Below are 19,747 nucleotides of genomic sequence, written 5' to 3' on the forward strand. Positions count from 1 at the left end.
GAGTGGGAAAGGAAACTCCCCACCCTCACCCGCTGCTGTCCACAGCGAGGAGCTTAGAATGGAGGCTTGCTACCCCACATGCCATGCAGAGACACAGACATACTCAGCCTACCACACCCACACTGGTTCTCTCTGGCATGGGGCTCCTCATGGACTGGACAATCTGGAGGACAGGACCTGAGCCTCTATTTCCTCACCTCCCCCAGGACCCAGACCTGGTAAGGGACATCCTCCCTTAGGGGAGTGGGGAGAGCACATAGCCAGAGGCCCCTCTGTCCCTGCTTGATTGGCCAAGGGTCAGTACAGACCCTGTGTCAGCCTCTCTCTTATCTTGACCCCTTTATTTCTCACTGGAGGCTGATCAGAGCCTCCAGTGGTCACGAGGCCTTTGCAGTGGAGAAATCTGAGTTGTAGGAGTCCATGTGTAACCCAGGGAGGTTTCTTCCAGCACCAGTACCCAGAACACGGGCACAGCTGCATGTGGCCATGTGACCACAGGCCTGCACTGAGTCCTAGTTTCGGCAGGTGAGTGAGTGGTGTCCTCGGCCTTCCCCTTGTCCCACCTCCTTTCTGCTGCCGATCAGGAGGAACCCCCCACCACGCCTGCCTAGGCCTGGTATATCTGCAAGGATTCTAAAAAGCACTGGAACAATGGGTGCCTCTGAGAAGGAGCCTGTGGCCTGGTTTTGGGGAAGGTACACACCCTTTCACAGAGTTTGAAATGTTTCACTATGTGCATATCCTGTCTTTTCAAAATTAAAAGGGAAAAAAATAGTCACAACAATGAGGGTGACTTCCTTTAGTACCCAGTATGTATCAGGTTCTTTTTTTTTTTTGGTACTGGGGGTTGAATTCAGGAGCACTTGACCACTGAGCCACATCCCTAGCCCTATTTTATATTTTATTTAGAGAAGGCATCTCACTGAGTTGCTTAGCGCCTCGCTTTTGCTAAGGCTGGCTTTGAACTCCCAATCCTCCTGCCTCAGCCTCCCGAGCCACTGGGATTACAGGTGTGCGCCCCCACGCCCAGCTGTGGGCCACCATGCCCAGCTATGAGTCAGGTTCTTGACATCCAGAAGCCCTTGACCATCAGATGCTCGTTTCATCTAACAACAGACCCTGAGGTAAGAACTTTAAGCAGCTTCTCCTTCACAGAAGTGGAAAGAGAGGCTCAGAGAAGCTGGGGACCTGGAGCCAGGAACTGGAGCCCGAGCTGCACTGGTAGCAGATCTGCACTGGCAGCTGGGCACCCCCACAGCTGCCCTCAGTGGGTCCCTCACACACAAGCCCCTCACCCAGAACTCAGCCTTGCCGTTGTTCTTCTTGCAGCGTTCGGCCAGCACCGACACGCCCACGGTCACCTCCGATACTGGGTCCTCAGCTGCCCGCATCAGCACAATCTGGATGACGCGGCCCTCGTAGATGTGAGCATCAAACGTGGTCTTCCACTCAGGATACATGGTCGGCTTCTTCTGCACCAGCGTCTTCCCTCGTTCTGCAATGGGGTCAGGCAGGTAAGGTCAGTAAGGACCCTGTGTCCCACCCTCCCCAGTCTTCACCCTGCCTGCCTCTCCTGTCCCCAGGATCTGCTGTGACTCCATAGAATGCCCCAGAACACTGAACTGTCCCTAGCAGGGTCCACCTCTAGGGCTTTGCTCTTGCTATTTCCCCTCCTGTGACCCTTTTGCTCCAGCTTCACTGAAGTGTCCCCTTCCCTCAGGCATTCACTCAGTGAACCTCTGCTGAGAGTTGCCAAGTGCCAGCCACAGCACGGGAGGTGAGGAACATGGCAGAAAGAAAAGTCAAACCTGGGGCCTGTCCTCCTGGAGCCCCAGTCCAGGGCAGAGACACAAACCAAGGCATTCCTTGAGTAACCACTTAAGTCACAGCTGTGACGAAATTAAAGAAGGCAAGGCCAGTGGTTCTAAGGCCATCCATGGTCAAGTGGCCTGACCCAGCCTAAGGGTCAGGGAAGGTTTCCTGGAGGAATGGACAGTCAGCTGGGTCTTAGAGGTGAGCAGAAGCACAAGGGACTGGTAGGAAGTGTGCCTTCTCCTCCAGGAAGTCCTCCTAAGCCTAGGCCATGGTGGTGCCCTCTGTAGCTTTCCTCTCCACAGGACTCATTGCCTGGTGATATGTCCAGCTCCCCACCTAACTGTGAACCCCATGAGGGAAGGACTTGGACGGTCCAGGAGCATGACAGGGTCCTCAGATGGACACATGGAAACGGTTAGGTGGAACAACCAATAAAGCCAGAAACTCCAAGGCCTGGTGGGGTTCAATTTAGCCAAGCCTTGAGACCCTGTGGCCTCAGCTTTCCTGCATCCATAGCTGGGCAGGGAGATAAGAACAAGGAAGATACCTTAGAGGTTCCACAGAACAAAGTAAGGCCCCTGGCCCCTCCTGCTGAGCCTCACACCGCCACCCCAGGGTCTAGGCTTCGGCCCTACCTGTGCTGAGAGCCTCCTTCATCTTCACGGCACAGAAGGGCTGGTTAGCCTCATCCTCAACCTGCAGGGAGCCCAGCTCGTAGGAGTTGAAGGCGATGCGCAGGAACGGTGCCATGGTGGGGCCTGCAGCAGGGTTGGATGTAGAGGGCTGATGAAGTCAGGCAGCACTGGGACAGCCCCAGGACATGCTCAGGTACCTACTGCCCCCGGGGCTCCCACTCCTTTGGACTTGGCCCACATGGTGTGGAAAATGCACTAGTCCTAGTTGCCAATGGTAAACATGGGGATGTTTTATGTATGTCTGGACTTGAGGCACCCCTGGTAAAACTGGAAGATGTGCCACTAGGTCAACTGGACAGTAGCCTCTGGATGGCTGCCTCTTTATCAAGTGACACCAGGCCAGGGACACTGTCTTCACTGCTCTCCAAAACCTGCACCTTGGAGGCATCTGAGTCTGTGACCTCTGAAGCATTCATTTGGGGTCACTCAGTCAGTGCCTCTGTCAGTAGCCAATCACTGGGCTCCTGCATCTCAGTGCCAGCAATCATCCAGCAAGAGGAACAAGAGAGCACCTCCTCTCACCCTGCCCCTGGCAGCCCTTCTTGGCTCCGATTTTGCTCATAACTACCCAGGCAAAAAAATGGGGCCAAGTGAGCACCCCCACGGAAAAATGAAACTCTGAGGTTTAGCCACAACTAAAAGCAGGGGTTCCACTAACTTAGCACCTACTTTGTTCTAGGACCAGGGCAGTCAGAGGCTCTGCCCACATCAGTGTACTTGACCCTTCTGAACTCACCCCTTGGCGTCACATGCCTCCCGCTGCCTGCACTTTCAAAATGAAAATTTTTTTTCCCCAAATGTAGAACTGTATTTTAATTTTTTTCTTTTTTCTTTTTTTGGGTACCAGGGATTGAACCCAGGGGCACTGAACCATTGAGCCACGTGCCCAGCCCTTTCTAATATTTTATTTAGAGACAGGATCTCACTGAGTTTCTTAGGGCTTTGCTAAGTTGTTGAGGCTGACTCTGAACTCATGATTTTCCTGCCTCAGTCTCCCGAGCTGCTGGGATTACAGGTGTGCACCATGGTGCCTGGTTGTATTTTAATATTGACTGTAATGCCAGTTTCCACACTGTCCTCTTTCTTCACTATTCCTCAGTCAAGGGTCATTACAGGAGGTTGATTCTCAGGGTCCTCCTGGGTTGTTCATTTGTGGAGGACATTCATGTGGAAGGCCACAGGTGTACACTCATACTCCTCTATGGACACTGGCTCTTGGCCCAGGCCCCACGTCCGGGTGCTCCATAACCATAGTTGAACGAATGCTCATTCATGCTCATTCCACCCTGAACATTACCTGCATATGTATGCGTTCATACAGCAGCTGCCCAACCCCCAAACAGCCCCCTCCAGCTCCTGCACAAGGCAGCCAGCATAGTGGCCAGGTCTGCTGGGAGCTCCCAGCCCAGATGAGCTCACAGGAAACACTGACCTCAGCCTGCAGCCCAGCCCAATGTGCCCGGCCAGTCCTCTGGGGCCAGCTGCCAGAGCAGAGCGAAGGAACCTGGTGAGACAGATCCGACCACATCCCCTGCTCTGGCTCCTATTCAGTGGGAATAAGAAGCCAAGGCCTCAAGCCTCTGGCCTGAGAGTACCAGGTCCCAGGCCAGCTGCACACAACCTCTTGGCAGGTGGGGAGGGGGAGCCAGCAGTGGCCTGCTAGGGGTTCATCCCATAGCTGGAGCACATGTGAGCATGTGTGTGTTGGGGGACGTGAGTGTACATGTGGGTGCGATGGGTATGCACAAATGTGACTTAAGTAGCCAGAGAAATGCATGTGCCTGTGAGGCCATGGGAGTGGCTGGCATGTGGTAGGAGTAGTTAGTGGTAAGAGTGAAAAGAAGCTGCATGGGCCTGGCCTAGAGCCCATGTGTAGGAGTCTGGGTGTGTGTCCCAAACTCCCAGGCAAAAAGGGTATCTTTCCCCTGGGCTGCTTTGCCTAGCCCTGAGGTCCAAGGCATCAAGCATCCAGATGAATGCTGCCTGGGGTCTTAGGTGATAAGCAAGATCCCTGCACAGCACACACTGGCCACAGGCCTGCGCCTACACACTAAGAGACACAGCTCAACCTTGCCTCTCATAAGGACAACCTGGAGACAGAGCTGGGGTAGTGAGCAGCTTTCTGGGGTAGTGAGAGGATGAGGGAGGGCTGAGTGACAGGAGGGCAGAGAAAATGAAGGAAAAAGATGCTGTGGCCTTGGCTCCTGGGAGACGGGCTGAGGGCTGACCAGGTGGCAAAATCACAGTCAGTCTGGCTGGATGCGACACCCACAATATCAATGCTGCCTTGGCTGCAGGACTGTACAAGTCTCCCCTCCCCCCATCTTCCAGATGAGGAATAGTCCCTTAGTTCAAGGGTCATCATGCTGATGAGGATCAACACCAGCCTGATAGGCCCCAGAGAGGGGGTATCTCTCATCAATATCACTCCCTTGCACTTGGGAGCACCCATCTCTCATCCATGCACCTCCCTTTCCAAGCTACAAAATGCAGTCACTCCCCCAATGAAGGCTTCTGCCTGCCCACCAGCCTGGGGAGACGGTCCTGGCTCTGTCCCCATTGCTCAACAAGGAAACCAAGTCTGTAGTAACATTTGGCAACTCATCCTGGGGCGCCAGGCACTCAGCACACCTGCTGGTCAACTCCTCCTCCCTACCACCTTCCCCTGAGGCCTGGTTCTGATGGCCTGTAGGCTCCATGGCTCCCCTTGCCCCCAGTTTGGCCAGCAGGAGCTATGTGACCAGGACTATATGGAGGAGAAGAGGGCGTCAGAGAGGGTGAGGCAGAGCCAGGACTGGCCCCCTGCCCTATTCTGCGGGCTGCCCTAAACCTGCCCTCGGGCTCACAATCTGAGCATTTGCTGCTTACAGAAGCCACTGAGGGAAAACCACAACCACAGCGGGCTGCGGCCCCAGCCCTAAAACTGTGTAGCTAGGCCACAGTGCACAAGCACAGGGGATCCATGGTCTTGGTGGGCTGCCATGGGGCTTCTCAGTAGTAACCTTAGGGCCAGAACCTGTAGCCCCAACTTGCTACGACTAAAACCAGGTCAAAGGCCTGGCCCAACGTTCCCATTCCCTCAGCCCTAAACTGGAATCTCCAGACCCCAGGAAGGAGACAGTCACCATGAGCTGGCATCTGCTTCCATTACTGTGTGATCCTGAGAGAGGTCCAGGGCCTCTCTGGGCCACAGGTGCCCCTCTGCACAATGGAGTGTGAATTACTCACCTACCTCGTGGTGTCTGAGCTGTGGCGGGAACGTGAGGGGCGAGGCAGCAGCACAGAAGCAAGGTGTGCCCACTATTTATAACCTCCATGCAAATAGGCCCAGGCCCACAGGCCCAAAAAAAGGCCACCAGCTCAGCCCCAGATTCTTCACAACTCTGCAGGGCCAGAGTCGTGGCAGGAGCTGGACCCCACACAGTGTCACAGGAGGACCAGGCCTCTCTCCCCACTGGGTGGGCTCCTAGCCTCTGTTCTAGCTTCTCAAGCCCACAGCAGAGGCAGCCCTGGGAAGCAGAGAGCACTGGACTCAAGCATCAGTCTAGTGGAGTGTCAGAGCGTATACCCATAATCCCAGCAGCTCAGGAGGCTGAGGCAGGAGGATCAAGAGTTCAAAGCCAGCCTTAGCAACTTAATGCAGCCCTAAACAACTCAGCAAGATCCTGTCTCAAAAAAAAAAAAAAAAAAATGGGGGGGGGTTGCTGGGAATGTGGCCCAGTGGTTAAGCATCCCTGGATTTAATCCTCAGTATCAAAAAATAAAATAAAATAAAATGGGCTGGGGATGTGGTTCAGTGATTAAGCATCCTTTGGTTCAATCCCTAATTCCAAAAAAGAAAAAGGAGTCAGTCTAGGTGTGAATCTCAACTCCCACTTCTAAGAAGGGTTGTCCTTTTCTGAAGCTAACAGTGTGCTGCTGGATTGGCTTTGTAACTGCATTAGCTCACTTTATCTCTATGTAGCTCCAGAAGGTGAGTATTTTACATATGAAGAAATCAAGGCTCAGAAAAGCTAACTGATTTGCCTAAGGTAACACAGCTAAAGGTTTAGACCCAGGCATGCCTAATGTTGCATCTCATGTTCTTTCCAGTATACCATTTGGGGAAGAAGAGACAAATGGAGGTAAGGGTCTAGGACCCTGTGGTCAACCAGTCTATTCAGCCCTCCCTACTCTTCATCCCCAGGCCTCCACTTGCCATAACTTGAGGAACTGGCCCTGCTCCCCACTCTGCCCTGCAACAGCCTGGAGGTAAGGAAAGGCAATAGCTAGACCAGGCCCAAGTAGGCAGGTTGCCTCCTCCAAGAGCAAACAGAAACCTGTTTTAGGCCAGTCCAGGGTAGTAGGCAAGGCCAGCCTCAAGGTGACCAGAGTGACCTTGCTGTAGGTAGACCCCAATAGAACAGTATGTGGGTTGCAATTCCACACATGCACCAGCAAAGAAACTGGGGTTCCAATAGGAACCCAGAATGCATTTTCTAACTCTTCTACATTACGGGTAACTTGTTTGAAACAACTTTGTCAAAGATAAAAAATAAAACTCACCAAGCTGAAACCAATATGCTCATCTCCTCATTGTAGAGAGGGAAACTACAGCTAAGGTCCTGCATTGAGGATCCCTCAGCTCCCAGACCCAGCTTGGTCTCTTCCCTGCCAGCCCTTCCTACCTGAACAGTTCTGCCTCACAGGGTGCAAGATGGTGCCCAATGAACAGAGAGTAAACTGGGGTTGGAACTAGAGAAGAGGCATCTTGGTTCAGCTGTTGGGAGAAGGTGTCAACAGGCTCATGAGAGAGATCAGCTGCAGCCCCTGGTGAGGAGCAGGGGATGCCCCCATGCCACCTCATGCAGCCCTCTCCCACCTACCTTGGGCCTGTCCCTGCCTTCTGTGCATGGAGGGTACCATTGCCTGTCAAGCCAGACTGGATGGCAGGTGATAGCAAAGTGAGGCCCTCCTAGGGACGCAGCCCTAGCTGTTATGTAGGCCTTGAGGGATGAATGAAAGCAGGAAGAGCAGTCAAAGGCCTGGTCAGAGTGGGGAGGGGGTTCAGAGTGAGAGGTAGTATGGCCAGCAGGCAAGAACAGAGCAGGCCCTGGCAGTTAGGAAAGGCCAAAGGCGCAGGCTCGGCAGAACAGCCTGGCCTTTCCAGACAGAACCAAATCAAGGAGGCCACAGGGTTTCACAACCCAGGAAGTGGGCTCAGCAAGAGGAACAGGAGGTGGGGGAAGAAAGGGCTAGAAACTCCCTTCCAAAGACCTCCACCAGGAATCTTGTCCCAGCCCCCATGTGCCCAGCTCTTCCTGAGAGAAGAACCACACCTGGGCTCTCAGTTCATGCCTGAGTGCCACAGCAGGGAAGGCTCCCCAACTCTGCTCCTCCCCAGGACTGGCACCTCATTTTCTGGCCAGAACTCCTCTTCCACTCTTCCTTCACCCTACACAGACCAATCACTGCCCACGATCTCTCCTCCTCAGACTCCCCAGGGCTCTGCTATTCCTCACTGCTCTCCTTCTCCGGCACACTCTCCCAGCTGTCACCATCCTGGTCCCTTTCCTAGCCAATCTTCCCACTATGTGGAACCCCCTTGGTTCCCACTGCCCTGGGACCTCAGCCCAGACCTTGGCCTGGCATTCAGGGCTCCCCACACCTTGGCTCTGCCCTGTTCAACTCCCATTCTGGCCACTCTATACCTCATTTTCAAGTCTCTATGGACTTGCACATGCCGTCCCCATAGCCAGAAGACCTTCCTGAGTCATGTGTCCTTCCAGGCAATTCAAAAGGCCAGCCTGGGGATCTTTCCCCCTTCCTCAAGATACCAGCTACTTCCCTGCTGGTGACCTATGCCAGTATCTGTGGTCAGTTGTATCTGAGGACTTGGGTTTGTGGTCTAGGGGTATCTCTGCCTCCTGGTCAGCATGCTCATCCCTGGTTACAGAGCTGACTTTCTGGGGCCATTTCAAAATCCCACTGGCAGGCCCAGCCCAGTCATCTGAAATTCAGCAGGAATCAGAGGTGGGGCCCAGGCGGCACGAGTGTACCTTTTAATTGCAAAGGGGGTCCTGTTATTATAAGAATCCAATGAAAGCCAGGAGTCCTCTTCCCAGGAAAACACACTCATGAGATGATATGACTGTGTGCACACACAGAGTTAAGAGCTGAGGCCCCCAAGGCCATATAAGCCCCACATCACCTTCAGCCCACCTCGGGCCCAGCTAGTGGGCATCACAATGACAAGACATACCAGGCTGATGGTAACTACAACCTGGTGGGGAATATCACATAAACAGTGGCTACAGAGCAGGATGACACCATACGTTGCTCAGGCAGTGAGAATAGCAAGACAGGGCAGGGGATAGAATCAGGGATGGGCTGGTTGGCAGGGAGGGAGCTTCCATCTCGGGGAAAGCAAAGGTGTTACAGTCCACTTATCCAGAGGGTTTGGAAGGCACAGAGGGGCAGGACTAAGGATGTTGAGTGTCAATTGGCTCAAACCATCTGGGCCAGGTTGAATAGGACCTCCTTAAAAGCACAGCCCACACTAGGCACAGGCCTGAAGTCTCCCAGTTGGCCCTGGGTTGGGGAGCCCTGGGTTCAGTCAGAAGGAGGGCTCCAGGCACCCTTGAGGGAGTAACAAAAGCTCCTTCATGGCAAGAGCCAGAGAGTCAGCTCCTATGAAGACAAGGGGGCCTCTGTGTGACCCTGGGTGTGGGGAAATATATGGACTTCTCCAAGAATAACGACACACATGTGCACACATGAGCACACCCACAAAACCAAACATACAGTTACAAATGGGGAGCCTCCCTTGAAGTTGGACGTATACGCACACATTTATAGCCACAGTCACATGTGACAGCTCAAAAGGTGCACACATACACACACCCACACACAGTGCTCCCCCTCCAGTAGTTTCTCAAATATCAACATGCATCCAGGCCCACAAAGACCACACCCAGCCATACAGGATCCATGTGAATAAGCCATAACACACACACGGGGACAGGCATACTGGGCAGACACAGAGATGAATACATGAACTTGGAAGGATCCCATAAGCCTGACTAGAATCTGGTACCCAAATGCCACTGTTCCTACTATAGTCCCCCTGGGGCACAATGGCTGGAGATGGGAAGGGCATCTAGGAATCAGGCCAGGCTGGGCCTCCCCACTGAAGGAGGTCCAGAGCAAAGTCCAAAGTGTGTAAGGAAGGAGTGGGTGGATCATGCACATCCCTGTGCAGACCTGCCACCTTGCCTGAAGGGCCTGGGAGGAGTTGGGAGGGGGGGGGAGTCAGTTGAGGCTGAGGCTGGGAGGTCACAGGTGGCAGTCACAGGCTTGGCACACGAGAGCAGGGGAGGGCTGGAACATCTGCAGGTGGGGACAGCCCACATATGACCTCCATGAGCTCTAGGCTTACCATGCAGAAAATGACAGAGAGGTTAAGTAATTCAACCAAAGCCACAAAGCCAATGGGGCAGACCCAGGTGGAGGGGGAGAGAGACTCCAGTTCCAGTGCTCAAATGGCCCATCTGGCCTGCAGTGCAGCAAGGGGATGTGTTGGCAGGTGGGAACAGCTCCACTAGGTGGTCCCAACCCCACTCCTTCTTTTTTCCATAGAGTCCCCAGGACTTTCCTGATTATTTATAAGAAACAAATGTTTTTGTGTTTGGGAGAAGGTAAGGTGGCCACCTAAGCCTTTTGGTGTCTGTCAGTCCCTCTGCACTAGGTAAAGCCCAGATGATGCCCCCCGACTTCAGGGACCTCGAAAAAGCTGGGAGAGATAAGACCAACCCATGTAGCAGGCCATTCCCAGAGGGCAGGAAACAGAGGAGCTGGTGAGCATGGGCATGAGTGGGCTGGACAGACCTAGTTCAGATCCAGTGCCCTGAGAACATGGCTGAGTCTTGGGCAGGCATGCTGAGCACCAGGCCTGACACAAGAAACAGTGCCAACACCCAGAAGCTGTCACCACTGTCATCCTCACACCCTGCTCTGTCTCTGCCCATTTTCATCTATCCTCGGTCACTCAGTCATGGGGTGCCTGGCCTGTGAGAAGGGTCTGGGGTGGGCTGAGGCAGCCTACATCCATGGGCAGAGCACAGGCCTCAGCTTCCCTGTCTTAACAATGGAAACCCTCAAGATTTCTCCAGTCCTGATACTGGAGGACCCCAAGAGCCTCCTCTCACACCCCCAACCTTGGCCCTGAAGCCTATACCACACAGACATCTGATCCGACCTTGGCTTTGGTGACTGGCTGCTCGGCTGCTCTTGTTTACCCAATACAACCATAGACATGATCCAAAGCTTCCGGGGTTGTTTTGAAAACAGTGGCTCAGCCACCACAAGCCTGCCCTCCTGGCGCCTGGGCAGGGACCTTCGAGGGACAGCAGTTCCAGCAAGGACCCTCAAATTCCCCCACCAATGGCTTGCTGAGCCCTCTTCTCCTCAACCTAGGCTTTAGATTCTCAGGTCTCCACCTTTAGCCCAGACCCTTCTGGACCCAGGCTGTGGCCCCACCTGCCTCCCTAACCTCACCACGTGAATGATTCTAAAAGTGCTCAAATCTGCCCACAGCAGCCCACTGGTGTTCCCCTTCCAAGTGCTTCTCATCTGTTAGGGGCGCCCACACTCACACAGCTGTCAGGCCAGACACCTGGGGCCAGTTTGCCTCCTCCGGGGCCTCCCCACCCAGTCCGCAATGGTGTCTGCCTCCGCAGCGAAGATCAAGACCTTCTTTTCTCCACCTCCTGCCCCATCCTGGCCACCACTGCCATCTCCAGGCTTGGTACCTGCCTGCCCACGGATCTACCTCCCCTAGTTTGGCCCCTATGGTTCCTCTGCTCCAGCATCCAGACAGGGCTCTTAAGACTTAAGAGTACAGCAGACCTCATCACCCTTGCCTAAGCCCCTGGAGTTTCCTATTGCTCCTTGGGTAAGCTCAGACTCCTTTCCGCCAGACCTGTGGCCCTTACCTTCCTGACCCCCTTGGGAGCTGCTCTCCCCTCATTCCAGTGTCCTAGCCACAATGACCCCTTTCAGTTTTCTGATCAGACAAGTTCCTTCCTGCTGAGGAGGCTCTGGGCTTGCTATTCTGTCTTCCTGTCCGCAATGCCCCACAGTGGTTCCTTCCCATCATTCATTTCTCATAAGGATACTCCCCTATCTGCCTATTTCACAGAAATAGGAAGACTTACAGCCATCCAGCACCTGGCTCCAGGGGACACAGCCAGGAAATATTAAATAAGGGACTGTCTGATGCTTGCAGAGGTCCTTTTCCTAAATCTGCAGGATTCCCTTGCCTTGATGGCCCAGCCCTGCAATGATCTCCAGCCCTCCAGGCTCCTGAGTCCTGCCTGCCATATCGCCATCATTAACTCTTCAACACCGGAGAGCTCAGCCTCTTGGTCCCAAAGAGTGAAAGCCAAAGCTCATCCTAGTTCTCACTGAGCTGACCTTCTGTTTGTTCCTGGGATAGGCAGGCCACCAGCTGCCATGGGTTAAGGATGGATGCATGCACCAGTGTATGGGGGGATTTGTTTCTCCCTGACCCCTCAGTCTCCTCAGTCCAAGATGACTGCCCCCTACCCTGTCCAAAGGCTGAGGCCAGGGGTCTGAGGGTAGGTAGGCTGGCAGGAGGGCTCACCTCCCACTTCCTCATTCCCAGCCAATTCTCTAAGCCCAAAGTCCTGCAGTAGCCCAGAGTGGGAGGGCTGAGAGGAGCCCTGAGGGGGCAGGCAGTTAGCTGCCTGCTTCCCTTCCCCAGCATCCTGCATCTATTTGTCACGAAATCTGTTTTCTTCTCTCTTTGAAAGGGAGTGAGGGGGAGACAGCGGGAGGGGGCTGGGCTGCTGAGTGGGCACAGCTGCTCCACCCTGGCACTCCTTCCTCAGAGGACAGGGAACCTATTGAACCAATGGAGCTCTCCCACCCCTGGTATTGCTGCCGAAGGCAGAACTGAGGGGGAAGGAGGGAGCCAGAGACCTGACTTAGTTGGGCTCCAAAGCCACCTGGCCTTGTGACACTGGGACAGTCCTCAGCCAATCAGACAATTATGGCCCATTATTAGTACCATTTGCTGTTTTCTGAATAGTTACCATGAAGCAGGCACTGAGTACTTCACATGACTGACAGAAGATGTGCCAAGCATGGTGCTGGCTACTTTGCACACATTATCTTATTTTCCATAGAACCTCGCCAGGGTACATGATATTGCACTTGCCAGAGGGGGAAACTGAGGCACTGGGCGGCAAAGCCACTTGGCCAGGCTCATTTATACAGTTGCTTAGTGCTGCTGAATCTCCAAGAAGCAGCCTGACATCTCCGTCCCCAAGAGACTGTGCCTGTTGAAGTTGATGCCTCTGATTCTTGGCTTCCAGGCTTGGAGGGAGGGAGAAGCCAGAGTTGTGGGGGCTGCAGGGGACTTTATGGTCTCAGCACCTCATCTTTCTCCTAGAGTCTCTAACTAGGCTAAGCAGCCCTGGCAGTAGAAAGCCTGATCAGTCAGCCTAGCCCACAGGCAAGATGCTGCTCCCCTCGGAAAGCAGGGCAGGGGCGGGGCAAGCCACAGGCAGAGGGCTGGTCAGTCCCACTCTGAAACCACTTCCTGGGCAGCCCAGAGGAAGTGAGCCTCCGGAAACGCCTCGGACAGACAGTCTTCTCCCCTGGGTCTAGGCCTTGGAAAGTGGACTCTAGGAGAGAGTACCCTGCCTGCCTCCCGGACTCCTGACCCTAGCAACTCCACTGTCTCCAGACATAGACACTGGGTTGGACAGAGGGGCTGTAGGACCCCCACTGGCCCGTGAGCACCTCAGCCTTATGGCCAAACAGCCCACTTCCTCCTCTGTGGCAGCAGCCACAAACGGTACTACAGCAGCTGACACAGCCCCTCCCCCACGCCCATGTCCCCGGTCTCCAGTACCAAGCCCTGGAGGCCTGAGTTAGATGGGCAAGACAGCTATTGACTGCCCACAGCATGGCCCACCCAACTCTAGCCTCTGGTCACAGCCACACCTGGACTCTCACTGTCACATCAGACCCAGGCTACATGGCTAGGCTGTTACCCTGCCTAGGGCCTCACTTCCCTACCCAGCATGGGCACAGTGCGGTATGTGTGGGCAGACATCTGAGTGCATGATGACAGAGACGAGTGTGTGTATGTGCATATTAGTGTGCCCATGGGGGTGCATGTGCAGGCACCAGGCACCTATGGCACGTGTGCCCAGTGCAGCCTGGCATTCTGTATGAACACGTGCACATCTCTGCTAGCCAGGCAGGTGATGCTTGAGAGCAGAAAGTGGGTGGCTCCAAAACTAATTGAATTCCTTAGGGAAGGAGGTTGAGTGCTGGGAGGGACTGGCTCCCCTGGCCTCAGGGGGCAGAGGCCCTTAAGCCAAAGGTACTTCACATCCTCCCTACCAGATAGGTTTTGGAGTAGGATGAATAAGCAGAAGACCATCTGTCCCCAGTGGAGTGACAGCCCTGTCCCCAGAGTCAGGCCCAGGGAGTCCAGCCTCCTCAGGTTCACTCAGTCACCCTAAACCTATAGTGCCTGACAGCCAGTAGGGTGGGAGTAGGGAACCGATCAGGGAGGACTCCTGGAGGAAAAGCCATCCTTCCCATCCCCTGCTCCTATCCCCCCAGGTTCCAGGTGCCCTCAGCACACACCCACACACCCATTCAGAACCTGGCTTACTGGGGATTTAAACACTCAGTGAGTAACACTCCCCCCCCCTTCCTTTGTTTGTTTGTTCCTTTCTTTCTTTTTTTAGGGGTGAGGGGATGCAGGGGATTGAACTCAGGGGCACTCGACCACTGAGCCACATCTCCAGCCCTATTTTGTATTTTATTTAGAGACAGGGTCTCACTGAGTTGCTTAGCACCTTGCTTTTGCGGAGGCTGGCTTTGAACTCCCGATCCTCCTGCATCATCAGCCTCCCGAGCCACTGGGATTACAGGTGTGTGCCTGGCTGGTTCCTTTCTTTCTTTCTTTCTTTCTCTTTCTGGGAATTAAACCCAGGGCTGTGTGCATGCTAGGCACCTGAGTTACACAGAGCTTTATGCCCCAGCCCAGAAGACTGTTTCAATTGTAATGGGGGCTGACGAAACCAAGGCTGGCCCCAAAGGGAGGGATTTCTAGCTTCCTGAGGCGCCTCGGAGACTGCAGCCTTCTTGGGCATTCCTCAGAGACACTGCCCAGCTTGCCTTGAATCTAGAGGCTGGGAATTGGGATTTAGAATCCCTCCTCAGGCCCCAGAGAGGCTGGGGAAATAGAGTGGGGGAAATGGGATATGGAAGAATATCCAGCTGTGCTGAGAGACCCCATTCCATTCCCAACCCAGCATCCAACCCACCGTGAGGCCTAGGTAAACCTCCATTTCCCTGTGTAATGGCAAGGATGATGTGACAGAGATACAAGGAGCCATGGAAAAACTGACACACCCTCCCCCAACCCTTGGCTCACATATCACTTTCTAACTGACAATAAATTGTCATCACTCCTTCCCCCAAACAACTGGTGGGCTCCAGTCCTCCAAAGCCAAAGCCTTCCCTGGGTCACAGCCAGGTTTTAGGCAGTGAGTTCCTTCTAGGCAGAGCAAATGGCTGCTTCTTCTGGGCACCCAGGCCCCAAACCACCCAATCCCATAGCAAAAAGGGAGGAGTCCAAAGAAGAGTGTTACTCCCAGCCCAATGTCCTTCTGCCTAAGAGAACACAGTCCTACCTGGGGCTCCCAACTCCCACTTGTCCTTGGTCTGGGCTCCTGTTGCTGCTGCCACTCACCAACCACCAGGAAAAGTAGGCCCTCCGCCCTCACTGGGCCAATTCCCAGCAGACCTGCAAGAACAGGAGAAAACAGCTGAGCCGGGAAGCAAACAGGATCTCCCCATCAGCATGGCTGACACAGACCCGCTCAGTCTTGCCTGACTCTTACATCTTGGACCTCTCTGGACTTGACTTTCTCTTCTGTGAAATGGGCTGCCAGGCACAAATATTCTTGGGCATTGGCTATGTGTCCACTTCATGTTAGGGGTTGGAACACTGTGTCCCTGCCCTTGGAATATTTCCAGCCTGGTAAGGCGGTCAGCAGACACAGCAAAAAGCTGTTTCCAACCTCCTTCCACCACCACCACCACCCCCACCCCACCCCCTCTACAGGAGGTTGCCCTGCAGGTTTTGGAGTCCTAGGGTGCAACCAGGCACCACCACTTTAGGGCCTGGGGGAATTCCTCTGAGCCTACTTTTTAAATGGAGAAAACATTAATACCACAAGTACCTCTATGGTTTCAAATTTTATTGTGTCAGCTCCTATGCTAGATTCATGTTGAAACAAATGAATGGTGATTTTTTTTTTTTTTTTACTCCTTGTTTGGTATTTTATGGTTCATTTGATTCTCCCATTATTTTGTGCCCATTATACAGCTGAAAACCTGAGGCCCGGAATGGCAGTGACGGCAAGGTGCACTAGATCTTTTAGCTAAAAGGCATTTCCTCTAAAAGACCAGGTCAGGTCTCCACAAGATTTTCTTCCTTCCCCAGGTATAAACTCCTCCCTACCACACAGTCCCCCATCAGCACTCCCTGGGGGCAAAGGTATCCTCAGGCTTTTTCTTTTTGTCATTACTTTAAATTATTTCTAATTTTAATTTAAATTCCAATTAGCTATGCCATCTAAATGGTGTCAGGGCCCTGCAGTTACAGCTCTGAATCACCCCTCTTCACCCTCTCCCCCCATCACTACTGCAGAGACTAGGGGCTGGCCATGAGGAGTTGGAAGGGTTTTATCATTCATTCAGGCTGAACAGGGTTGGGTCTTGGAGTTTCCAAACACATGCTCCCTCCCACAGACAGCTTGATCAAGGGGACAGGAAGGGGCAAGAGACCCACTGCAGGCAGGAAATGGGGTTGGGGACTATGGGAGATTTCGTAAATCCCAGCTTCCAAGAGAATGGGGATCACGAGCTGTGGGGTGATCTCCAAATAAGACTTAGTGTGTGCTGTGCGCTCACTCTGGGTCAAGGCTGTGCTGAGGATCAGTGACGTAGGATCTCTACTACTCACAACTTTCTCCATGCTGCAGACAAGGAAACTCAACCTCTCTTGCTCTTAATAGGTACAGTGAGTATTTGAGCCCATGTCTGTCTTGGTCCAGAGCCTGAGATCTTGGTCATAACACTACAAACCCCAGAACTCGCCTATAGCTTTCTCCATTGCCCCAGGAGCCAAGGTTGGCTTTGTGCATGCACAGCGCACACCCACGACCTCATGTTCTTGCACATGGTCTCACACACGGGGGCTCTCACCTTCCCTCCCAGCACTGTCACTACATACCTTGTCACATTCCCTCCTGCACTGACACCCACACCCAGCCATCTCAGTTCCCTACAATCACAGTCACTCCCAAGCACACACCTGTAGTTTCATACAGTCAGACTGTGAGTCTGTTACCAGTCATAGGCTTCCACCATAGCCCCACACTGCCAGTGTCACCTTCAGCAAAGTCCCAGCACACACAGGAGCTCTCATAGCATTCTACAGCCAGGTATAGCCACCTAAACATATTCCCCCCACCCCCCAGCTGCCCTCTGCCGGTCTATCTACCACACCCCAGCCCAGTCCATAGCAGGAAGGAGGAAACCCAAGGGACCAGTCTCCTCCCTCTGGTCCAGGTCAGCCTGGTCACAGTAGCTCAGTGGCAGAGGGACAAGAAGAACCAAATGTGAGTGCACACACACACATGCCACATGCACACTTATTTAGACACACTCACACATGAGCCCGGTGGGCTGGCACCCCAACACCAGGGGCTCCCACAATTAATGGATCTAATGTACTCATGGCCAGTTGGTCACCATGATATACCCAAGTGCAAAATAGGACACACACAGGGACACCCCACCACCACCACATAAGGGCAGTCTGGTGACACAGAACAAACACATCAAGATCTGGTGTGCACAGTTGCAGAGGACACACAAAGAGCTTCAGGACACACAAATAAACACATGTACATGTGTAAGGCACACACGTGAAGAAGGACACAGAATCACAGGGGCACGTCCCACAAAAAACACATAAGAAGACAGACACACAGCATACCCACAAGTCCAGATACAGGCAATGCAGCACACGGTGATAGGGTCCATGCAATAGGGTAGGGGCCAGGATCCTCCCACACTCGCACCCTAGCCAGGTTTAAATGGGGTACTTAATAGGACTCTCCCCGCCCCCACAGAGAGGGAGTTGGGGAAGTGGGAGCAATTGTGATGGTGCTCACCTCCTCCCTCTCCAGAGCTGGCCAGCAGGGTGCCCCCATCTTCACGCCCCCTTCCCTTACCAGCCTGGGCCCCCAGGGAGGTGGCGCCTGGGTTGGGGAAGCTGGGACTTACCGTACCAGGCAAGGCCACCCGGAGAGGGGGCTCAGAGGGGCAGGGTGAGAAGGGGGATGGTGGAGACTAGAGCCACGCCCAGCCCAGAGACAGATGGAGAGACGGAGAAAGACATCAAGACTGAAAGAAGAGATAGAGAGCAGGAGGCGCCGAGCGGGTCCGCCCGGATGGGACCCAGGGGCGGGAGATGAGGCGTGGCGGGCCGTCTGGCTCGGGCTCTAAAGGAGAGGCTGCTGGACAGGCACCGGGCGGCGAGCGTGGGCCGGGGGCGCGGCTGCGAGAGGACAGGATCGAGGGGGCAGCGGGGTGAGTGGTGGGGGTGGGGCGATGGAGCACGCGGAGGGCGACTAGCAGACAGACCCGGTCTGGGGAGAGGCGGACCCGGGAACACAGAGGGAGTGAGGGCACAAGAACGGACAGAGGGCCCCAGAGAGATCAGGGAGGGACGGTCGGACCCTCGGAGCGGCCGGGGCACACAGGAAGGTAGAAGGCCAGGGAGCGATCGGACATGAGGGCCTAGGCTCCCACCGTCGAACAGAGGGACAGACGGACGGGGGCACCGAGATACCGCGGGTCTCGGCACTCGGCGGGACTTTTGCTGGTCGCAGCTCAGTTTCTCAGTTTCAGAAAAGGGAACCGGAGAGCGGAGGGGGAAGGGAGGAGCGCTGAGCCTTCGAGGTAGGTAGCCCCGATCCCGCGCCCCGCTCTCACTCACCTCCTGGCGCGAGGCCAGGCGCCAGGGGTCGCGGCGGCAGGGGTCTGGTTCCCGGAGCTGCTCCCAGGAGTGCGCTCGGACGGGGATTGGTGCAGGCCTGACCCGGACGGGTCCAGGGGCGGGTGGGGACGGCCCCGGTCTCAGCGCTGCTGCCAGATACCAGGGGTCGCTTTGGGGATCCCAAGCGGCCGCCGCCTCCTGCTTGGGCGCCGCTGCACACGGAAGTGCAAGGGGGCGGGGCGGCGCGACCTCACCCAGGTGCCGGCCTCAGCCCCGCCCTCGCTGAGGGCCCGCCCACAAGTGCCGGCCCCTCCAGGGCCCCGCCCCCGCCAGCTGGAAGCTGAGGGGTCCAGCGGGTTTGTGCCTCTCTCCGTCTGGCTTAAGTCTTCTGACCTCTCTAGCCTCCCCAGCACTGCCTCCAGCCTCTGCCCGCCAGTAGTCCACAAGCCGGCATCTGGAGGGGACCCCATTTTACAGAGGAGGAGGCTGAGGTTGATGGGGCCCCAACACACCCTGAAGCCCAAGAGGCGCCCGCGGGGGTTCCCCGGCTCCTCCCGCCCACGCATGGGACTCCCCACTGGCCGCTGGCTCTCCCAGCCTGGCCTCACTTCTTCTTTTCCTGTTGGCTGGAGTGCGGACGCAACCGGGCTCAGTGCCCGCCGCCAGGCCTGCTGGTCCAGGCCCTGCCCCAAAGACGGAGCTGGAAAGACTCCTGGGCTGGCTGTTCTAGTTGATCTGCGTCTATACTGCTCATCGGGCACTTCTGAGAGCTGCCTCTACCTCTCCCGTTCTTCTGCTGTCCTGTCCCTACCTTCCAGAGTTTCCATAGCCCTAGGCAGGCACAAGAACTCCCTTTCCAGACATGAAAATTCGTTGTCAGCTACAACTCATTCATTCATTTTTTTTTCACCCAGTGTACCCTGGACCTAGAACAGTTTGGGTCTAGGGAGTCAATCCCCCTGCTCTTAAAACTCAGAAACCCAAGCCATTATCTCATACTTAGTCCAAGAAATGGCATTTTGCAGAAGGCAAAAAAAAAAAAAAAAAAAACCAGGTTCTGTGCCCGTGGCCTCCTGGGGGACCACCTTGAGGGGATGAAAATAGTCTAGGCCGCTCTTCCTAGCTGAGACAGGGGCTA

The 19,747-nt window shown here is 54.8% G+C and overlaps 1 protein-coding gene across 6 annotated transcripts in view; it reads right to left on the reverse strand.

Moving 5' to 3' along the window:
* Prkcd (protein kinase C delta) overlaps nt 1–18,747 on the reverse strand; it is a 30,785-nt gene extending 12,038 nt beyond the window's left edge. For 4 of the 6 annotated variants that reach the window (XM_005317202.5, XM_021731061.3, XM_040289724.2 and 1 more), the window contains exons 1-4: nt 18,610–18,747; nt 15,230–15,342; nt 2,451–2,573; nt 1,296–1,495 (exon numbers count right to left, since the gene is read on the reverse strand). In XM_005317202.5, coding sequence (XP_005317259.1) covers nt 1,296–1,495; nt 2,451–2,565 — 315 coding nt within the window. In that variant the 5' untranslated portion in view covers nt 2,566–2,573; nt 15,230–15,342; nt 18,610–18,747. The remainder of the gene's footprint in view (nt 1–1,295; nt 1,496–2,450; nt 2,574–15,229; nt 15,343–18,609) is intronic. The other 2 variants (XM_040289726.2, XM_040289725.2) reach the window with 1 other exon arrangement.
* Between the last annotated feature and the right edge of the window lie 1,000 nt (nt 18,748–19,747).

Source organism: Ictidomys tridecemlineatus, chromosome 2 (genome assembly GCF_052094955.1).
Source record: "Ictidomys tridecemlineatus isolate mIctTri1 chromosome 2, mIctTri1.hap1, whole genome shotgun sequence".
Taxonomy (NCBI): Eukaryota; Metazoa; Chordata; class Mammalia; order Rodentia; family Sciuridae; genus Ictidomys; species Ictidomys tridecemlineatus.